The sequence below is a fragment of the Brachypodium distachyon genome, chromosome 3 (genome assembly GCF_000005505.3).
Source record: "Brachypodium distachyon strain Bd21 chromosome 3, Brachypodium_distachyon_v3.0, whole genome shotgun sequence".
Taxonomy (NCBI): Eukaryota; Viridiplantae; Streptophyta; class Magnoliopsida; order Poales; family Poaceae; genus Brachypodium; species Brachypodium distachyon.
This window is the reverse complement of record NC_016133.3, coordinates 40,788,754-40,809,625: the sequence shown is the minus strand read 5'-3', so window position 1 is coordinate 40,809,625 and position 20,872 is coordinate 40,788,754. Positions and strand designations below refer to the sequence as shown.

The 20,872-nt window shown below is 42.4% G+C and overlaps 3 protein-coding genes across 8 annotated transcripts; all 3 read left to right on the top strand.

The window, feature by feature from the left end:
• The first annotated feature begins 2,111 nt into the window (after nucleotides 1-2,111).
• LOC100844595 (probable bifunctional riboflavin biosynthesis protein RIBA 1, chloroplastic) lies at nucleotides 2,112-6,101 on the top strand. Of its 2 annotated transcripts, none has more exons than XM_024461892.1 (7): nucleotides 2,112-2,329; nucleotides 2,866-3,230; nucleotides 3,324-3,545; nucleotides 3,869-4,194; nucleotides 4,614-4,743; nucleotides 5,143-5,439; nucleotides 5,572-6,101. In XM_024461892.1, the coding sequence occupies exons 2-7, from the start codon at nucleotides 2,892-2,894 to the stop codon at nucleotides 5,839-5,841; spliced, it is 1,584 nt and encodes a 527-aa protein (XP_024317660.1). In that variant the 5' UTR covers nucleotides 2,112-2,329; nucleotides 2,866-2,891; the 3' UTR covers nucleotides 5,842-6,101. The 2 variants fall into 2 exon arrangements, with proteins under 2 accessions (XP_024317660.1, XP_003574655.1); XM_003574607.4 differs by having other exon boundaries at nucleotides 2,849-3,230.
• A 915-nt stretch (nucleotides 6,102-7,016) lies between these two features.
• Nucleotides 7,017-16,601, top strand: LOC100844293. 5 transcript variants are annotated; one of them, XM_010236931.3, is made up of 18 exons: nucleotides 7,017-7,339; nucleotides 7,955-8,453; nucleotides 8,971-9,062; nucleotides 9,930-10,094; nucleotides 10,188-10,575; nucleotides 10,657-10,775; nucleotides 10,888-11,172; nucleotides 11,272-11,316; nucleotides 11,437-11,515; nucleotides 12,263-12,466; nucleotides 13,801-13,904; nucleotides 14,047-14,092; nucleotides 14,425-14,556; nucleotides 14,806-14,925; nucleotides 15,238-15,408; nucleotides 15,671-15,730; nucleotides 15,817-16,006; nucleotides 16,141-16,601. In XM_010236931.3, exons 1-17 carry the CDS (start codon nucleotides 7,257-7,259, stop codon nucleotides 15,949-15,951), a joined length of 2,727 nt encoding a protein of 908 aa, XP_010235233.1. In that variant the 5' UTR covers nucleotides 7,017-7,256; the 3' UTR covers nucleotides 15,952-16,006; nucleotides 16,141-16,601. The 5 variants fall into 5 exon arrangements, with proteins under 5 accessions (XP_010235233.1, XP_010235231.1, XP_014756718.1 ...); XM_010236929.3 differs by having other exon boundaries at nucleotides 14,005-14,092; XM_010236930.3 differs by having other exon boundaries at nucleotides 7,019-7,339; nucleotides 12,278-12,466; nucleotides 14,005-14,092.
• Nucleotides 16,602-17,680: 1,079 nt separating this feature from the next.
• Nucleotides 17,681-18,533, top strand: LOC100843992 (arabinogalactan protein 1). Its single transcript, XM_003574605.4, has one exon. It carries the CDS (start codon nucleotides 17,803-17,805, stop codon nucleotides 18,199-18,201), a length of 399 nt encoding a protein of 132 aa, XP_003574653.1. The 5' UTR covers nucleotides 17,681-17,802; the 3' UTR covers nucleotides 18,202-18,533.
• Nucleotides 18,534-20,872: the final 2,339 nt, after the last annotated feature.

The window sequence follows — 20,872 nt, the reverse complement described above, 5'->3', positions numbered from 1 at the left end:
GCTGTCTCGCCGGAGGGGTGTCGACGTGTGGTCGGGTGGATGCACCAAAGTGGCGGTACGGCTGCCGTCTGATAAGGATTGTATGGCTGAGACTTGAGGTGATCGTAGGGTCCAAAACTAGAAGGTTTTCGACTATGGAAAACACGGTGTGTGTTGGCGATCCGTCGGCTAATAAGGACACGGGGGTCACGATTTACCCAGATTCAGGGCTCTCGGAAGATAATAATCCTACGTCCTGCTTATCAGATTTGTATTGATGTAGAGATTACAAGGTTGTCATAGAGGCGTGTATGGAAGATGAGATCTGTCTATAGAAAGAGGTTCTAATGCGCAAATTGGATCTGTTGTAGAGAGAGCTTCCGTCTATCAGAGAATAAGGATGTATCCTCCCCAGCTCCCCCTCCTAGTCGCTAGGTCTCGGGTTTAGAGTCTGGATCGGTTACAATTAGAGATAAATCCTGATTTGGTTTCCTTATCTGTTCTTATCTTCCGACGTAGTTGGGTTTCACGGATTGTAGTGGGCCTCCGAGTGACCCTTGTTAGGCCGTAGTAGGTATACCGAAGGTGAGGACCCGATGGGTCATTCCCTCGCCAGTGATTGTCCAGAAGCTTAACAGGCATGATTATATCGTTAGAGCATCTCCATCCGCCCTCCTAAAGGCCCCCAAATGTCAAATGGGGGCGTCGGCGCTGAAAAACCCACCCGGCTCACTTTCCTAAATCCAAAAAGTAGCCGGTGCGACCTAAAAAATTAGCCGGCGTCCCCATGTCGCTCCCTACTCACAGGGGGACTTGCGGGGGCGCCGGCTGAAGCTGAAAGCAGCGCGGGCCACCACTGTTTGTGAGACAAACCAAATTTGAAGGGCCGACATTTGGGGGGTGCGGCTGGGTGTTGGTTTCACCCCAAACGAATTGCTTGTGCTGGCGCCCCACATATGGCCATGGGCCGGGCGATTCAGGGGGAGGAGCGAGTGGAGATGCTCTTAGATCATGTACCGGATGTAAGCTATTCAGATACAGATGTGGTAGACCGTTTTCCTTGTAATTTTATTTTCTATTATTCGTCGTGTTGCTGTTTGTTGTCCCTTGTACTATATTATTGTTTTCCTTGATAACTATTCCCTCCGATACTAAATCTCTGACACTTATTATGGATCAGAGGGAGTATAAGATATGAGATGTCATTTGGGTGTTTTTTCTCAAAAAATAAATACATAGCGTCTATAGCGACGTATGTTTTGTTTTTTCTTCTGCGGTTTGAGTAAAAATAAGATATGAGATGTCATTTGCCCTCTTAGCTACACCCTATTTGCTATATTATTGTTTTTTCTTCTGCGGTTTGAGTAGAATTCGGCTATTTACATCTTGTATGATGTATAATTTAGTCGTTATAGCGGGTTCTATCTCCTTTTGAGGGTTGCCACTAAATATCATGGTTTGTTATTTTAAACTTTTCCATAGACAAATGTAAACTAGCAATATTTTTTTCCACCTCATATCATCTAATGGAATCAAATTCCATAGTACATTATATACTATAATTTTGATAAATGTAGATCAATTGTTTTATTATGTAAATTACATAGTATTGACCTATTGTGTATTATGTTTTGTTGACTTTTCTAATTTCTGAGGAGCATATAAGAAAACACAACGTCATCTACCACTTGACATGTTCTAAGACGGTCTTTCCACCGCACTTGATTTCATCTTTTAATCACATGTTTTAGTAGTCAATTTTAGTCATCGCATGTTTTTATCTTCACACGAGCGTCAACAATAAGAGATGGAATGAAGCAATAACAAGCTGTGTGATCATGTTTTATCGTTTTCTCTAAACATATGGATTGCATAAGTGTACCATGAACTTAGGCGAGATCTTCTCGACGAGAAATTTGGTCGTATGCTCCATTTTATTTTGTAATTTGATAATATGCCATCCTTTTTGTCCCTGACATGCGGGGTATATTAGGTAGTATTCTCCAATTTCTCAAAAAAGAAGAAGAGAAAACCTTCCGTTGCCAAAAGCCCTCACTAATCACAGCCGTCGAACTCCAATCGTACTCTCAAAAGCGTGTCAAGGCCCAAGCACAGCCTTCCCACGCCAGCTGCGTCGCGCCTCCGCAGCCAGTCCTATCTCTTCTGCGGTTCTGCCGCCTTCTCGACGTCTCTCTTCAGTCTCCATCTCCATCTCCACTGCCCCCACCCCGCGCGATTTCTTCGCAATCCACGGCGGCGGCTCGGTCGCCTCCTCGCTTTCCGTCCGTCTCGAGCTTGAGGCTATGGCTTCCCCAACTGCGCCGCCCTCCTCCTCCTCCTCGTGCCTCCGGTAATGGCCCCCCCTTCGCCCTCGTCCAACCGAGCTGGTTGGCCCAGTCAGTCAGTGGTTTTACTCATGGGCTGTCCCCGTAATCTCTGAACACCAAACCCTAGTACTGTAGCGACGTGTTTTGAATGGAAGGAAATTCTGTACCCAATTTTGGCCTTAGGGTCTAGTAGGTCTTCCTAGGTTCCAGGTGCAGAAGATGGGAGTTCTTTTTTTTTTTTCTGAACTTCGTTACTACTACCTGCACTAAAACAGCAATATTTAGGAACGGAGGGAGTAATTGTGTGCGTAAAGTTCGGTGCTGGAACTTGCAATTCACTGATTACACTGCTTTGTTCACCATACTCTTTATATGGAACGCCCTATGAAATTTGTTAATATCGTGCTACAACCTACTAAGATATTATGCTGCAGGACAGGACACGAGATCATCGATATGACATTATCGAATCTTAATATTTTAACCTTAAAACATTTTGTTCCATAATTCTAACATCTTATCTTAAAAACTGGTTTATGTAGTGGGAAACTTTTTCCAGGGTTGAACAACATCAACAGTCAGTCCATGACTTCTTTGTTGCGCTGTGATACTTCAGTTTTGCCAACTGCCGCATCAAACAGTTTGAGGATGACCAGTTCGATTCACTGGAAAAATAATCATCGAACCAAAAACTTTCATGTATGCCATGCTGGGGATGATCCGTCAGAACATGTATTTATAAATGGTCAGGCCAATCCTTCTAAAACGGTTCAAGCAGATGCCGCCGCATTTGGGACCATAGCTGCTGACATGGCTCCTGTTGTTGATGGGTTTTCTGCGGACGATGATGAACTTGACCTAGATTTGCCAACAGAGGGTTTCTCGTCTATACCTGAAGCTATTGACGATATTCGCCAAGGAAAAGTATGCCCTTGTTACAAAATTTATGTTTACTGATTCATTAGATTTTTTTTAAATCAACTCCTTTGTAATTCCAACTGAGTTTATATGTTGCAGTATGTGATTGTTGTGGATGATGAAGACAGAGAGAACGAAGGAGATCTTATAATGGCAGCATCAATGGTAACACCGGAGGATATGGCTTTCATAGTGAGGCATGGCACTGGGATTGTATGTGTCAGTATGAAAGAAGATGACCTGGAAAGACTACAACTTCCTCTTATGGTAGTGGCAAAGGAAAATGAAGAGAAGCTGCGGACAGCCTTTACTGTTTCAGTGGTAAGTGTACGTTTTTCTATTGCTTTTGTAGCATAGCAACTTTGAGGTGTTAACAGGAAAATACATGCATTGAGGTTTTACTGTATGGGTAGAATAAGCTAAAGCTGTCATATTTTGAATAAAACGCCTTTGATGCACATTGGCGTCCTCGTGAATCAACCATGCAATGTTCATGAGTACTGTGCGTTAAAGAGGAATATGCACACCTGTTTAGTAGAATACCTCATCCGTGTGCATATTGTGCTTTATCCTTTTCTTATGAGCATATTTTACTTCTCCTTTTACCTGTTCTTAACTGGCCCCGCTAAATCTTTGTATTCTAGGATGCCAAAGAGGGCACAACAACAGGGGTTTCAGCCAAGGATCGGGCAAACACAGTTCTAGCACTTGCATCTTCTAATTCTAAGCCTGAGGACTTCAACCGTCCAGGACATATTTTTCCTCTTAAATATAGAGAAGGTGGTGTCCTCAAAAGGGCTGGGCATACTGAAGCATCAGTAGACCTTGCCATGTTGGCTGGATTACCTCCTGCTGCTGTTCTTTGTGAAATTGTCGATGATGATGATGGTTCCATGGCTTTGTTACCAAAACTTCAACAATTTGCAGACAGAGAGAACCTGAAGATAATCTCGATTGCAGACTTGATTAGGTTTGCTATTTGCTTATATACTCTTAAGTGTCAACACTTCTTTACAAGTACAAAGTTGAATTTTTATTTACTAAAAGTTACTAGTTTCATGGCTGATGTTAACTAGTGGACAATACATTTTGTTGGCGCATTTCTCAACTACTCCCTCCGATCCATAATAAGTGTATCAGATTTAGTACAACTTTGTACTAAGTTAGTACAAAATCTGAGACACTTATTATGGATCGAGGGAGTACTTTTCAAGCATTTGTTTCCTTCATAGGAAATGCAAAGCAAAAGCTATAGCCTGTACTATAACATAAAGTTTTCTTTATGGAAAGTTAAAAGCTATAGCTCTATGAATGCGTACTTGGATGCATATTTTTGTGTAATTTTCACTCCAATGTCAGTTGCTCATAAGAAATTGTCTCCATATACAGATATAGGAGGAAGAGAGAAAGATTGGTAGAATGTGTTTGTGTTACACCTTTACAATTACAATGGGGGTCATTTAAATCCTATTGCTACCGGTCTCTTATTGATGGTATGGAACACATTGCAATGGTCAAGGTAAGCATGCCTGAGCAAATATCATGCTATCTAGTCTACAATATTTGTTAGGATTGTGAACTTTATGCATGATTGGAAATGTAGAGTCACTCACAAGTTAAGATTGACTCGGGGTGTGACCTTGTGAAAATATTTTGCTCTAGTACATCTATTGCACAACTCGATGCAGCAAGACAAGTTTGTGCCTGTACATCTATTGGACTGGCCAAAACCCTCAACCAAATCGTGCAGTTAAATCCAGGAAATGACTTTCCCACATATTCATAGACTGCAAGATCAGCAAATACATTTCTTATATTGTGGGAATTGGTTCTTGTTAAATGAAGACTGTGAGTCTTATTTTCATCTAGGCTTCTGTTTGGAACCTAGAAACAATGAATTTATATCACTTATATGCAGGGTGATGTTGGGGATGGCAAGGATATCTTAGTGAGAGTGCATTCAGAGTGCCTAACTGGAGATATATTTGGATCAGCAAGGTGTGATTGTGGGAATCAGCTCAGCCTGGCGATGACCATGATCGAGAATGCTGGTCGAGGCGTGGTAGTTTACTTACGCGGTCATGAAGGTAGGGGCATTGGGCTGGGTCACAAGCTTCGGGCATATAATTTACAGGATGATGGACGGGATACGGTCGAGGCCAATGAGGATCTAGGGTTGCCTGTTGACTCACGGGAGTACGGTATAGGTGCACAGGTAAATATCGTGCCATTGGAATTATGTTATATACAAAATCTTAGAGCAATCAATGCAAAGATGGTAGCTCCACATCTCCGTGCTCTTGGTGTTTCAGCTTTAACCCAGCTGATAACTGTTTGTTCTCTGCAGATACTACGTGATCTGGGCGTCAGAACCATGAGGCTGATGACCAACAACCCTATGAAGTACACCGGACTCAAGGGCTATGGTTTGAGTGTCCTGGGAAGAGTGCCACTATTGACACCAATAACCAATGAGAATCGGCGTTACATGGAAACAAAGAGATTAAAGATGGGGCACGTTTATGGAGCCAGCCCTAATGGTCATACAAGCGGCATGGAGGATGATCAAGCTCAGGAGGACAGTGGCAGCGAGCAAGAACAAAACCCAGAGGCTTAAACATTGTCATAGTTTCTCTTGGCAATAAAGATAAAATCCTCGATTTGAGCGAGCACATATATCTTTGTTTATAGAGTTTTCATACAACTTGCTTGCCGTCTGATGTGTTGTGTACAGCGTGAGTTTGTGAGTGTTCACGGATTCACTAACACAATAAATATGAACTATTTGTTTTTTTGTTTTTTAACGAGGTTCAACCCTTCAGCTAATAACTTTGAGAGAGACGCTGAAGGGAGTTTGATGATTCGGTATGTTTTGTATTCTTTCATGAGTTGACCCATCTCGGCCTTGTTCAGAGGTGTATAGATTACAAGTTTACAACCCTGAACTAAAATGCCCTTTGAGTTCAAAAACAGTCCAGACTGTTTTTTTAGATGAAAGGCATTTTTATTGCCCAGTTACATTTTTATTGCCCAGTTACATTTCGACAACGAAATGAAACCAAGGATGCATTTAAGTCCGGACATTAAGCTTTGGTAAAAAAAAAACTCATTTGACTGGTTTTTAATCCGGTTTTCTTTTTCTTTTTTCCTTTTCACTTTTTTACTTTCCTCTCTGCCACGTCAACCTCCCAGACGGCAGAGCACTTACTTTTAGGCTGAAAATAAACAAGTTTCTGACCAAATGAGCTGAAATTTATGAGAATGTTCACAGAATGATGTGTGATCTATTGGAATTTTGCAAAATTTTCTAGCAATTCAAATTTCGAGCAATTTTTTTATATTTCATAAAAATTATAGGCATATAGGAGACAAAAAAAAACTAAATCCGTTCCTAAATTTAAGAAGCTCTAGCTTGTTCTAAGTCAAACTTATCAAAATTTGACAAGTTTATAGAAAAATCAACTAACATCTACGGAGTACAACTCTAAATTAGTTTTATTAAATTCATTATGATATATTTCCATAATATACTTATTTGAGATGTTGATATATTTTTTTATAAACTTGGTCAAAATTTAGAAATTTTGACTTAGAACAAAACTAGGACTTCTTGTATTCAGGAATGGAAAGTACTAGTATTTTTCTTTTCAAAATATCTTAACATTTGAAATGTTTTTTTAACTTCTGGTTCAGCATGAAGCTAGTAGCCTAGTACCCACAAGCAAAGGCAAGAAAAACAAAAGGCGGCAGTGCCGCGAGGGAGTCCAGAACAGAAGTTGAAAGAGACGAAAAGAAAAGGAAAGGTCCCCGTGAAGGCAGCGGTGGCCTCTCCCGGCGCCTATCGTTTCCGGGGCCCCTCCTTCCTTCCCCTCCTCTCCCTCGCTCCCAACCTCCTCACTCGCCTCGCGGCTCGCGCTGCTGGAAGCCTTGCTGGACTTGAGCTCTTTCCTACCGCTGCTTCCCTCCAGATATAAACCCTATCCCCGCCTCGCTTCTGTGGGGGTCGCCGGCGAGGAAGCGCAGCAGCTGAAGATGGCGACCGCCGTGGCGTCGCAGCCGCGGCACCTCCCCCTCGGCGCCGGCGGCGACCCGAGGACAACCATGTGCGCTGCCAGGTCGGGCTCCCCACTCTCTCTCTCGTTCTAGCTGCTCCTGTTAGTTGCTAGTTTGGTTCCGTTTGTAGCTAGCTGCGCCTGTTAGCTCGTTGACGGGGTGGATTGCGCAGGAATGCGCTGATTAGAATTCAATTAGGGGGAGGCCTAGCTGTGGTGGCGCGGGCTGGTTGGTTGAATTTGGTCGCTGAATTGCGCGGCTGATTTGTATTCGTGTGTCGCTGGAGAATTCTATCTGGTTGGTCTGGTAGCTTTGCTGGTGAAGGCGATGGCTGTACTACTGTAGCATTTTGGTCTCTACGGCCTGAGCCTTCGAAATGACTCGTGAACTCGGTTCCACAACTTAATTTCTGATCATGTCCTCTTGGGGTTTCCTATGGAGGGTGCACGGTAGTTGACTCTCCATAGTAGTTGATTTTGCTGGCAACATCCGGTAATTGTCCTGAATAGCTGCTTGCCTCTGGCTTTGATGGGCAGAACTAGTCTCTCCCCCCTTCGTACAAATATCTATGGCCGAGTAAAACAAAATCCATTCGTGATGCACTATTTTACTGAAGTCATTTTACAACTGTTGTACTGTTCCTGATTGTTAACTGATCAAATGGAATGTGTTTGCAGCACATCAAAGATTTACACCCTGGAGAAAGTATATGGATTCAGGTTGGTATGCAGAAGTGTTGTTGATCCAAGGAGTCAAAAACTCCATCCGCGCATTTACAAGCGAAAGTGCTATTTAAGAAGTTCACCATCAGAATGTGAGAAGATTGTTTACAGTGCTAGATGGTTAGAATTTAGGCGACAGAGGATACCCTTTCAAAGAAGTAGAAGGCCAGTCCATAATATTCCGTTGGCTTCTCAAGATGATGGCAATGGTGTGTCTGTTAATGGAGCTCCACAAGTTGATCCAGCAAGTCAAATGGAGGAAATGAGGGTGAAATTGGATAAAGCATTGCAAAATGAAGATATAAGCACCGGACTTGTCCAATCCATACATGATGCTGCAAGATCTATTGAATTGGCTTTCCTTGATCACAGTAAATCATCAAATAACTCTTGGTTCCCTAAGACATGGCTTGGTGTAGACAACAATGCTTGGATAAAATCACTGTCCTACCAGGTAGGAATTTAACATTCTTTCGATGTTAATTTGCCTCTTTGCTATGCGTGAAGATGGTGAAATATCTCTGTAGGCTTACTAGGTTTCTGTTGATCTTCCTTTTTGTCCATTCCACTCAGAAACATGCATCCTTCTTTTTTGTTCTTTTGGCCTACCCAGGTAATACTGATGTAGTCAGCTTTTTTAGTTACTGAGTGCAATTCTGATGAAATATAGATGCCTGGGTGGATTTACCTTTTATGATAAGTGGCCTAGCAGATTATGAATGAGTTATCACTTCTCAGTTGCCACTGTAGTCAATAGCAACTCCCTAGTGGAAGTGATTTTGCTCTGGAATATGTTTGCAAACCACTATTGATTAACTGAAGTCCAAGCACCATAACTAAACCAGCTTTAAGTTGATGGTTCTTAATTCTACATGGATACCATTCAATGAACCTCATTGTAGCTGCAGTTCCAAAATTCTGGCCAGATCCAATTTCTTTGTCTCCTGAAGTCTTATAAAAGTTGTTTGCAGGCTGCTGTTGGCTCATTATTGCAAGCAGTTATCGATGTTTCATCGAGGGGCAATGGCAGAGACAGAGATATTAATGTATTTGTACAGAGGAGGTCTGTCATCCAGCTTTTACCTTGAATTTCATGTCTGATCACTCAGGAGTTCACAAAAAATTGCTCAGAAGTTATCCTTTTTTCCTTCTCTGTGTGTGTGTTTCTAATACATAAACATCTTGATGGAAATTCTTCTTCTTATTTTCTACCTTGGAGCAAAATGTTTTACATGTAGATATTATATAATTCCTATTTACCCGAAATTCTCTTGGAGTAAGTTCCTATTTCATAAGTTAGACTACATTTTTTTTAAATTATTTATTCTAGAATAGAGAAATATCTTCCTCCATTTGTTGCTGGTGGCTTCAGAAGTTTGGACGTCAACTGAAGATCTGTTGTCAGCAAAGCATCTAAAACAATTGATTTATCATGATTCAAGAAACAAAATTACTGATGAGGCCTACTGTGGTGACTGTATTTGTGTTTTCCATGTCCAGAATAACCTCACAATGGATTCAGTATTCTAGCTCACATAACGAAAGTATTGGCAGCGGATGTGGTGGTAGGTGGAATAATGTTAATATGAAGTAGTATGGCTTTCACATAAATAATAATTTAAATCTATGTGATACACATTGCTTTGCATTTGGGCTTGTCGATGTACATGGTTATGCAAAAGAATCATCCGATACCTTGCATGTTCTGACACCAACATGCAAAATCCTGCCAAAACTGAGATAATCCACCAAATTTGTGTTTTCTGAATAATGTTAATTTCAGTCCGCAGATGCATAAATGAACATAAATCTATCTCGTGTCCCATATCAATTTTGTTACATAGCATGATGAAGAGACACTGGATTCATCCTCTGTATTACCTCGTCTTGGCGCCTATTTAGTAGTTAATCATCTCTAATTTTGTTGCAGTTTATCCCGGCTTCTCAGTTCTCTAGATGGTGTTATCCAGAATGAGTTGGCTAAAAGGGAACCTACATTATATCAATGGTATTCATCTAACCAAAATCCATTGGTGGTGAGGACATTTGTAAATACTTTTGAAAATGATCCACGGTTTAACTCTGCAACAGCAATGTATGTCGTATTAATTTGTTTTGCATTACAGTATGTTTATGATAAAATGAGTGACATCGGACTCACAGATACAATTCTTTTGTTTGTTGACAGATGCTGTGAAGGCAAGTCAGCAAATACTAGTGAAAGTGACCTTTCTCTACTTACGCTAGGTTTGTTCTGTCTTGCTGCTATCACGAAGCTTGGATCAGCAAAAGTTTCTTGTCAGCAGTTTTTCTCCATGGTTCCTGATATTATTGGTCGATTCATGGATATGCTTCTTGAATTTGTTCCTATAAGTAAAGCATATACCTTGATGAAAGATATTGGTCTTCAGAGAGAATTCTTGTGCAATTTTGGTCCTCGTGCCGCTGTTCCAAAGTTCACTAATGATCATGGACTTGAGATATCATTTTGGATTGATCTGGTTCAGAAACAATTACTAAAGGCTCTTGATCGTGAAAAGATATGGTCAAGACTGACAACAAGTGAAAGTATTGAGGTTGAAACCCATAATTTTTCATGTGGAGTCTTGGAGTCATCTTTCTTCCGTCCTAATCCCAATAACTATTACTTACTGCAGGTTTTGGAAAAGGATCTAGCGATATTTGGTTTTTTCATTGCTTTAGGCAGAAGTACACAAGTATATTTGTCTTCCAAGCGAATTACTGATTCAAATGATTCAATCAATGGTGTTGTAAGGTGAGATTGATGTGAAATCAGAAAATATTTTCTCTCAGCCAATGGAGATTCAGTTCATAAGCTTCCATTACCTGCTCTATCATCTAAATGCGATAATCTTACTGTCACCCAGATATCTTATTGGTGGGAGTGTCCTATATTATCCACAATTGTCATCGATTAGTTCTTATCAGTTGTATGTGGAGGTTGTCTGTGAAGAGCTTGAGTGGTTTCCATTTTACTATGAGGATGTGCCAACTCCAACAACTGATACTGAAGATAGAGAAGAAATGCCTAAAGCAGAGGTATTATCAAGAGTGCTAAATGTCTGCTCTTACTGGATGACTAGTTTTATAAAGTACAGCTCATGGCTTGAGAACCCTTCAAATGTAAAGGCAGCAAGATTCCTGTCTAAGGGGTATGTCAACATTCAATCCTGGCGATGATTCTGTCACCTTTTGTTGCATATATAGATTTGTAACTAACATTTCTAATATACGCCAACAAATTTTGGCAGGCATGCCATGTTGAGCGACCGCATGAATGAGCTGGATGTAGCAAAGTAAGCAGGAATTTTAATGTTCATCTGACATAGTTACATCTATTACTGGATGTATGCTTTACTTACAAATTGTGTAAACAGTGTATACGTTATATGATAAAATTACTTGCTTCGGTGTAGAAATAATATGCCAAAAGACCGAAGTTTGCCAGAACCTGAAGAATTGGTTTCTGGGACAGAGCTAGCTTCATTTGACAAGGTATCTCATATCTGTTAGAGAATGCACTTCTGAGTTTTTTTTCTTCTTCTTCAAATGCCAATTAAAGCAATAGTCCGAATATTGATGAAACTAGATGATGCCCCGCACGTTGTTGCGGAAATTTTTAGTTAACATAGAGTATTCAAAATTGAAAACATATAATAAAATTGTACATTGTTCACTTAGTGGGGATAGCTTGATGGAAGTAACATGCATGCATGTGCAAAAGTATGAGTTTTCACTAAATAGGTGTGAACAAATTAATTATGTGATGATGTGGCATGCTTGCATGTTTAGAGAAATCAAGTAGTGGGTTGCTTCTACTTAGATATAGAAGATTATTGTGCCTCTTACATGCTTAAAGATGTTACAGTAAATACCAGTACTAACTAATATTCATAGGACTTACCAACCAAGCTAATTACTGCATGAAGTACTGTGCAGATAAAGAAATGCACTGGTCTGTACATGTGATCTTTTATGCATAAAAAGTGTATGTCTTATTAGATGTGTATTAAGATCTACTGGAGAAAGAGTGGATGTTAGGTGCGGTACCTTTATGTTTATTTTACAGCCTGTTAGATCGAAGCAATTTTCCATTTCTTCTGGAAGATTTGCCAAAAAGCATAAGATAAGCTATTGTTTTCCGTGATCTCTGTTGTACTTAGTGTACCTAGGAGCTCATTTATAGTTTATACTGGTATTCCCCCAAAGTTATCTCCTGTTGTTAAAGCATGATGAGGTTAGTTTCAATTATTGCAGTCACTTGAAAGTGTTGAGGAAGCTTTGGTTAAGTTAGAGAATTTGCTTCAAGAACTGCATCTTTCCAGTTCTAACTCTGGCAAGGAGGATCTAAAGGCTGCATGTTCTGATCTGGAAATGATCAGAAGGCTCAAGAAAGAAGCTGAGTTTCTTGAGGCTTCCTTTCGAGCAAAAGCAGAATATCTGGAGGTGAGCTTAGAATTTTTGTAGGAAAACGACTATTTTGGCCCTTGACTTCTGGTACTTAGGTCCAACTGAATCCTGAACTACAAAACCAGGTATCTGGAACCCTCAAACTTTAAAAACCGGTTCATGTTGGACCCTACAGTGGTCTTGCTAGCTTGGCATATGACTTGGTTTTGCTGATGTGGCACACGATATGGCTGCCAGCTTGGACTGTTTGATGCCAAAATTCAGGGGGAGGGGGGGGGGGTGGTGTGACTTTAGATTACCTAGAACCAAAATAAATTATTTTAAAATCACCTTTCATTTGTTGCTCTAAATAAATGCATAAAGTTCATGACAGATGTGATTTTTTTGGAAAGATATGAAGATTCTGTTCTTTTTTGAGTTTTCTCTTTTTGTGTGTTGTATTTCCTGATCTTTTTTCCCCTGAATGTTGTTCATCAAGCCATCCAAATTGCGAGCCATGACGCATGCTACGTTGGCAAAATCATCCAAATCATATGCGATGTGAGCTTCCATCAAAACCACCTTAGGGGCCAAAATGAACTGGCGTTGAAAGTGGGTTCCTGATACCTGGTTTTGTAGTTCAGGGTTCAACTTGGACCGCCAAAGTTTGGGTCCAAAAGAGACCTTTTCCTATTTTACATTGCAACACTTTGCAGTGGCCATGCATTTTCTATTCAAAAGAAGTTAATCTTGCATACATACAAGCAAACTTCATCACATTTATAAAGAAAACGAAAGGCAGTCACTTTATGAAAAAATTGACGTGATCCAGTGATTTCTCAAGATTTTTTTAATGGGCATTTCACTGCATGAAGATTCAGGAGCGCACTTTCACCGGCTACAATGGTTATTGAGCTCCTTTGAGATTGTTGCATGGGAGGATTGTTTTTGTTGCTTCTTTAAATTTGGAAACGAATCATTCAAGCCATCTGCATGCTGCATCATCACATGTTTTCTACGATGAAGTTATTTAGCTGATTCCATGTAGTATCACTATCACCATATATCTTTAAAAGGACAGACTGCACAGTTATAAATTTATTGCACATCCCATCTTTTGGTATGTATGACTCTGTAGTTCTTCAGGAATATGAAGAAGTTAATGATGCTAAATAAATTGAAATTGGTACGTATATCTGTTTAACATTTACTATTTTTGTTATCAATTCAGTGAATCATGTTAATCTATGTTGAACAGAGTGCACATTATTTTTTTAGCCAGATCTTGCATACTTAGGTTCTGTGTCCATCATAATGTAATGCGCATGAACATGAACCCCAACTATACTGCACAGTATCACATGGTACTAAAGTTTTTGATGATCGAGTAGGCTGATGCTAGTGGCAGACTGTTATCCCCTGCTGGCGAGGAAGGGCGTGGAAAGGCAAGTAGCAAGGGTACTGAGACTTCGACGCCACAAAAATCAGTAACTAGGTGATATTCTCTTGTAACTAATTCCAGTATGGCTGTATTAGGTTATTTTAGGGTGAGAATAATTGCTTTACAATGTTGGTCATACTTATTTCTCTGCTAGGATGGAGAATAAAAACCGTCCATTTTGGGACTTTTTTGGTAGGACTTCTGGAAGGAAAATGGAGCCAGCACAAGCTGCAGATCAAGATGTATGGTTTTGTGCAACATCTTATTTATACCATTTCCATGCATTTATTAACATGCACGAAGCAAATGTATGGACAAAAAGGGAAGGGGGGAAGATTCCACAGTAAGGCCTTTGCTTGAATGGGTCGGGATGGTCTGGTAACATGGAAATTGTTTCTACTTTCTATATGATGTACCATCACCACCATTCATCAAAATGTTATTTTTAAGCAATAGATATTATTTGGAAATAAATCCTGATTTTCTGTGTTATTAGTATAATTTTATGTCAGAGATGTTTGGTTGCACCATGTTACCTATTCTAATAGGATTGCCTGCTTTTTTCTTGTGTAAGATCTCTGCTGCCAAGGTGGATAACAGAGACAAGGAGTCAAATGACATCCTCCGCTTTGAACAGTTGAGACGTGAGCTGATTGAGTTAGAGAAGAGAGTGCAGAAGAGTGCAGATGATGCTAAAAAAGAGGAGGTATGCAGTATGCTTGTTTAACATATGTTTCTTGATGTCAAACAAGAATGTGGTCGTATTTGAGCTCATGCTTGAACCTGGAACTCAGCAGCATTCGTGGAAACACTATGACCATCAATGTTACTATTCTATTCATAGTTTTGTTACATATTGTAACTATTGCAATTTACGTCATAATTTCTGGCTGTGCTGCTGTTAAAATTTCTTCAGTTTTGACGGGTTCTTTATCCAGATATTCTGTTTTTCCAGTTCCAGGAAACAACAAATGGCTCTGTGCCATCACCTCTTCTGTCAGTGCCTTCTGGTCCAGCAAGCAAGAAAGACAATGTTATTACCAAATCAGTAGAGAAGGTTAAGGAGAGTACAACGGTATGACCATCATTTTATACGTCCATTCGCAGTAAAAAAAAATCCTGTAAGATATTTACTATCAAAATATTTGGAACAACTGCCTATTTGGCCATTTCTTTAGCAGGTTTTGTGGTTCTGCTTCTGACAGTGTGATGATGCTTGATGGCATTCACAGTGCATTAGTATTTTCACAAGGCTCTAAATTTTGATAATAGTATTAGTTGAGCGATAAAATTGTGAATTATTTTGGTAGGTAATCTAATAATCCACTAAAATATAATAATAAAGGTCAAAAGGCAGGACTAAAACTTGTCTTCTTTTCCTGCGCAGATTGTGTTACAAGGGACACAGCTCTTAGCAATTGATACAGGAGCTGCTATGGATTTGCTAAGAAGATCTCTTATTGGAGATGAACTAACTCAGAAGGAAAAGCAGGCTCTTCAGAGAACCCTTACAGATCTGGCATCTGTTGTTCCAATAGGAATACTCATGCTTTTACCAGTGAGTCTTTCCTGTGCTTGGATTTGCACTTCCTGAAAGTGTCTGTAGGTCCATATTATTTGTTCCATTCAATATGGTGGCGTATCCCTGTTATCTCTTTGCACCATCCACACTGACTAGACAACCCAATCTCGTTTAATAACCACATTTGTTCCGTGTTCTCGAGAGTAAAATATATCATATTCCTTAGCTTTATGAACTTATAGATTGGTGCAGTTGTCTCGATCATCAGAGCATTCTAAACTTGTGCATTTGTTCCCAGGTTACTGCTGTTGGGCATGCTGCCATTTTGGCTTTCATCCAGAGATATGTGCCTTCCATGGTAAGTAACTTTGTACAACCCCTCGACCTCTCGTTATTTCCCTCGTTGCAATATGCAAATGTAATTGTGTATTTGAAACTGTGTAGATCCCATCCACATATGGCCCGGAGAGGTTAGATCTTCTCAGGCAGCTTGAGAAAGTGAAGGAGATGGAAGTTGCTGAAGGCAGCAGCGAAGTTATGTCTGAGGTAGTTAGTTCGAGAGGTGACCGGGTGAAATAAGCTGACCGTGTACAGATGGACACAAGTATAGTTCTGATTGTCTTTTATGTAAAGAGTAAGTAACAATTTCTCCTGTAGACAAATGTTTGCTGCATCTGTTTGTTTCCTTACTTTCAAAAACTGTTGACACCTCTGAACTGAAACTTCTCCTCTCAGTCTGAATTTTCTCTGACCTCAACATTTCTGTAGTGTTTTTGAACAAGAGACAGGAGGAGTTCAGTTCATTTCTACTCCCAAAAGATTTGTTCACCGGCATGCTGATGGAAGTAGAGCGACAAAAGTTACGACAGACATAACCAAACATCGCATGGTATACGTTGAAGGATGATCCTGTTGAAGGATGATCCTTCGAGAAGTCGCGCTTTTGTAGATCTTGTTCATACAGTACTTCATAGCTACAGGGGTGTTGTGTACCCACACAACATAGAGGATCCATGTCCAAGTTCCTCTTGGATAATATCTTTTTAGGTTAGAGATTTTGATAGTGGATTGGATATCTAGCTAGATATTGGTGCATCACCTGTTCTTATGTAATCCTATTTTATATATCTCCCTTTCCGTTTGTGGAAAACTGTTATCCTGTAACCTAATGCGGGCTCAAGTTCTAAGCTTGGGTATCTTATGAGTTGTTTATCCTGAGCATTGAGCAATAGCATGGGGAACGATTCTGGTGGCTATGCACGTCGGATTCTAGGAGGCCACTGGAGACCTGGAGTCTTTGGTGCTCCGGTCTACTCACTCTAGATCACTCGGCGGCTGTCTTTTCATCCTCGTTCTCTGCCCTGTGAAATACGCTCCAGAACTGCGACGTCCACTGTTAGAAGCACCGACTCGGCAACTTGTGCTGACTGTCATAGTCAATATACTCAATAGTGAATCACCACTGGCCTAATGCATACGTTACACTCGCGGACTCCTATGTTAACGCTAGCTCGGTGGTGCGCAACTGACGCTTCTTTTTGGTCTCATGGTAGTGAATGCAGCTCTACCTCCAACGTCTTTTACACGAAGATTTACAGGTGCGCTGCGAGCACGCCGGGTTCCACGACGACACTGATGCGGATCTTCTCCTAGAGCAATCACGTGGAAGAGAAAAGGAAAGAAGATATGCCTCTCTTATTTTATTTCTGAAAAGAGTCCCTGCTTCATTGAAATAATCTTATTCAGCAAAATAATTTTCTGATAAGACATTGCAATCAGGTGTACCGAATGTCCGAATGCCATGTCTTATTCACCTGATTTCTATTCTAATCTTATTCAGCAAAATAATTTTAGAGGCGTGACAGAGATCAAACTAGCAAGAAATAACGTAGGCTCGCAGTACTATGAAGACCATTTTCAAAGACAGATCTACAAAACTGCTTCGAGTATCCAATCCAAAACTCCAAAAACCTGCAGGTAGTAGAAGTTCAGAAAGTTTGACTACACCCAAATCCAAATCACCAGTTTTCAAAATGGAAATATATTTGATCGTACTCCGAATCACCAGTAACAACGAAAATGCTCCGTCAGCCGTTGGATACCGATCCAGTGCCGCAGCACGTGCCACGTTCCACCGGGAACAACGAAAATGGTCCTTCGGCCGTTGGATATCGATCCGGCGCCGGAAGCACGTGCCACGTTCCACAGACATAATTAGTCATTAACCGACCATTGTTACATCCCCCAACCTTCCTTCCCATTCTTTTATTTTCTACGCGTATTCTGTTGCCACCCTTTTTATACCCCCATCCCGTACCTTCCGGCAGCGCCTTCTCCCACTTTGCGAACTCACCACCCCAAAACCCAAACCCTAGCTTAGCTCCCTCCCACACTCAGCAGCTCTCGCCGCCGCCGTCGCTTACTCCTCCCATGGCGCGCCTCCACCTCGTAGCCGTGGCCATAGCCGTGCTCTTCGCCGCCGCCACCGCTCAGGCCCCCGGCGCCTCCCCGACGCCCGCCCCCAGGGCCCAGCCTACGCCGCCGCCGCCGCCACCTCCAGCCCCGGCACCTGTCTCCCCTCCGGCGCGTCCTCCGACGATGGCTCCACCGACCTCCGCCCCCACGCCGGCTCTGGCTCCCAAGGCCGCCGCCCCCGCCCCGGAGTCCGTCATCTCGTCACCCCCGGCGCCGACCCCAGGCTCGATCGCTCAGTCCCCGACAGACGCCCCGACGACCTCTCCTCCACCGCCAAACGCCGCCTCCGGACTCGCCCCCGCCTCCGCCTGGGCCTTCGCCGCCACCGTAGCAGCCGTCGCAGTCTTCTACTGAGATCTGGACCCCCACTGAAGCCGAGATCCTCGCCGCCGCCGTATCACCGCCACCGCCATTTACTCTCGTTAATTTATTATTGTTTAGCTATTTATTGTTGCTCTTTTGGGACACCCGGCCCGGTTGCTGTCATGATCCATTCAGATTTAGCCTAGGAAGTACTCAGATCTAGCCCGTGTGAGTGTGTGTGTGTGTGTGTGTGAGGGATATGATAGTAGACACTACTGCCGTTGTATAATTCCTCAGTTTTTTCTTCTTCTTCCGTAGCGGGATTCTTTCTACATCTCTATTAGCAGTACCAGTACTAATATCTTACTATTCGATTTGCTTGATCCAGTGCTTGTTTGCTCAGATCTGGAGAGCTGGTTGCACCAGTTCTCCAGATCTGCCGTGTTCTTCCGTAGCAGTACTTCTAGCATTTACCAATAGTTTGTTTGGAATTTGGATCCGTTGTACTAGTAGCATCAGTTTTTCTTTCCTTGCCTTTTTGTGATTGAGAGAGTGATTGAAGTTATCAGAGACTTTGTTGGCCACAGCTGGGGACTGGGGAGGTGGCAACACGGGATGGGATCAGGGGAAGTGAAGAAGCATCCGGAGTGAGCTAAAGCAAGGGGGGGAGTGAGGTGGAATCTTTGGAGGCAAGTGAGAGTGGGAGGGACACGTCCCATGCTGCGGCGGCAGTGGCACGCAGGAGCCGTGGGCGGTGCCTGCAGCTGCGTGAGCGTGTGGTGTTTGTTTGTTGCGTTCGACACCGTGTGCCGACTCGACCCGCGACATTCGCCTGTGTTGGGCTGGCTTCCACGGCCGTCTCGCTTGAGTCCGTTCTGTTGCGCCGTGGCGCGTCAAAAGTAGCGGCGCGCTGATAGCGTGACTACTACTACGATGCCAGCCCTACTGGACACGGTTCAGTGGCTCCACGTTACCTGGCCGCTCGTAGAGGATTTTATTTCCATGCTAGGCTGTAGTGCTGTACTAATTTAGGGATTCCTTAATATAGAAATGGCCTGAAGAGTGAAGAGGCTTGTGGTTCACGATCATGCTTTCTTGTTGCGTGGGAATAAAAGGGCAGATCGGGCTGTGATGGTGCTTGCTGCGGCCGTCGATCACGTCACGTGACAGCAAAGTCTAGTTCCTCGAATTTTCTTTTTTTTTTCTTTTTTTTATAAGCTTTTGGTCGCCCTACTACCCGCTGTGCGCTTCCCATTGGTTTAGCAAAAGGTGGCGTGCGTGGCCCAGCCGCCCAGCCCAGGTTTACCCCATGGGTCCGCGTGATATATCATTGTAAAGGAGGATCCAGATGCCTCCCGAGGCCTTTTCAAGTTGCTGCATGAGAATTGAGAAGTACGTCGGCCCGCCGGGGCACCGCCCGTCGGCGTCAGCCCCGGCCGGCACCGCCCTCACGACACGCCGCGTCCCCAGGCGAAGCCGCGTCACGCCGGTTGGGTAACCTTTCAGATGAGTATCGTGAGTGGGAAAAAAAAATCAACTTCCGTCATACTTCCAGGCGCCTAGTTGCCCAGTCCTGTCTCTTTTTATTTTTTTTGGAAGTACGCTCGGGTTCAAAGGTACGAAAGGAGTGAAGACCATAACGTTAGCCTGCATGCCAACATTTTTTTTTCCACACGGCAGCCCATATATCGACGTTGATCTTCCTATAATGAGAGAAGGCTTAACTTATGACTTATGAGATTACCATGCGTCGTCTGGGCTGTCACTGTGCTGGGCCTCATTACTGGATCAACTTTTAGGCCCGTTTCATGCCTCAGTCCAAATGCTGGTCAATCCTGTTCCTCGAGCACTTTGGAAGTTTGGAGGTTGCATAGATATTCCCGATGAAGGAAATCAATCTTACAAGTCAGGGGCGGTGGGAACTTCAACTTCTGGCGGCGGGTGGTGTGGACATAAAGCAGAGGATATCACCGGTGAATTATACATCTATATACTCCGTACGAGATTACGTAGTAAGGATCTTTGTAAGGCCCGGTTACGCTATCTTGTTTCTTCCTCATGTTGTGTTGAAGTACAAGTGGATTGTTTTTTTATTGCCATCAGCTTGATTTTTGGGTGAATTGGTTCCACGTATGACCCTATTTATGATATCAGATTAAGAGATCTTGAATTTGACAGATGGAGAGTGTTTTAAGTATAAGTGAATTACACTTTTTCCCCACCTCTTGGCATTTGGTTTTCGATCCTATCTCTCTCGATGAACTAGGCCACTTTGTCTTCTTACTTTACAGAAAGGCAATTCTCGCCGCCGGTCTCTCTAGAAAAAAAAATACCACTAGTAACTTGAAACGTGTATTCCTACTCACTACCAACTCCAAGCAACTCCGTAGCCACCAACTACTCCCACCGTTGCTGGCTGCTGCGAAGAAACTCGCCTATTCTTTCTTTAACCCAGCCATTGTCGTTGTCCCCTCTACTTGCCCTTTCTTTCTTTCTTGACCGAATCCACCTGCCCTTTTCGTCGGGACACACACAATTCGCCTATTCAGTTCAAAGGGTCGGCATAGCCTAAGCTACGAACAAAGAAGTTCTGCTAACTGCAAAGATTCGCACGGCCGGCCGGCCGGTTGGGGCAGGTGTTGAAACAATGAAACTGTTCTTCTGCAGGACTCTGAACCTATAAAAGCTCTGAAAATGACTCACTACTATAGACTACAGTTGA

What these genes read in the sequence shown, in the direction of transcription:
- LOC100844595 (XM_003574607.4), top strand. Translation starts at nt 2,283, where the DNA reads ATGGCTTCCCCAACTGCGCCGCCCTCCTCCTCCTCCTCGTGCCTCCG. An exon ending in TCGATTGCAGACTTGATTAG is followed by an intron (nt 4,195 to 4,613) that starts GTTTGCTATTTG and finishes CTCCATATACAG; the next exon opens with ATATAGGAGGAAGAGAGAAA. An exon ending in AACACATTGCAATGGTCAAG is followed by an intron (nt 4,744 to 5,142) that starts GTAAGCATGCCT and finishes ACTTATATGCAG; the next exon opens with GGTGATGTTGGGGATGGCAA.
- LOC100844293 (XM_010236929.3), top strand. Translation starts at nt 7,257, where the DNA reads ATGGCGACCGCCGTGGCGTCGCAGCCGCGGCACCTCCCCCTCGGCGCC. An exon ending in CAAAAGCAGAATATCTGGAG is followed by an intron (nt 12,467 to 13,800) that starts GTGAGCTTAGAA and finishes ATGATCGAGTAG; the next exon opens with GCTGATGCTAGTGGCAGACT. An exon ending in AGGTTAAGGAGAGTACAACG is followed by an intron (nt 14,926 to 15,237) that starts GTATGACCATCA and finishes TTTCCTGCGCAG; the next exon opens with ATTGTGTTACAAGGGACACA.
- LOC100843992 (XM_003574605.4), top strand. Translation starts at nt 17,803, where the DNA reads ATGGCGCGCCTCCACCTCGTAGCCGTGGCCATAGCCGTGCTCTTCGCC.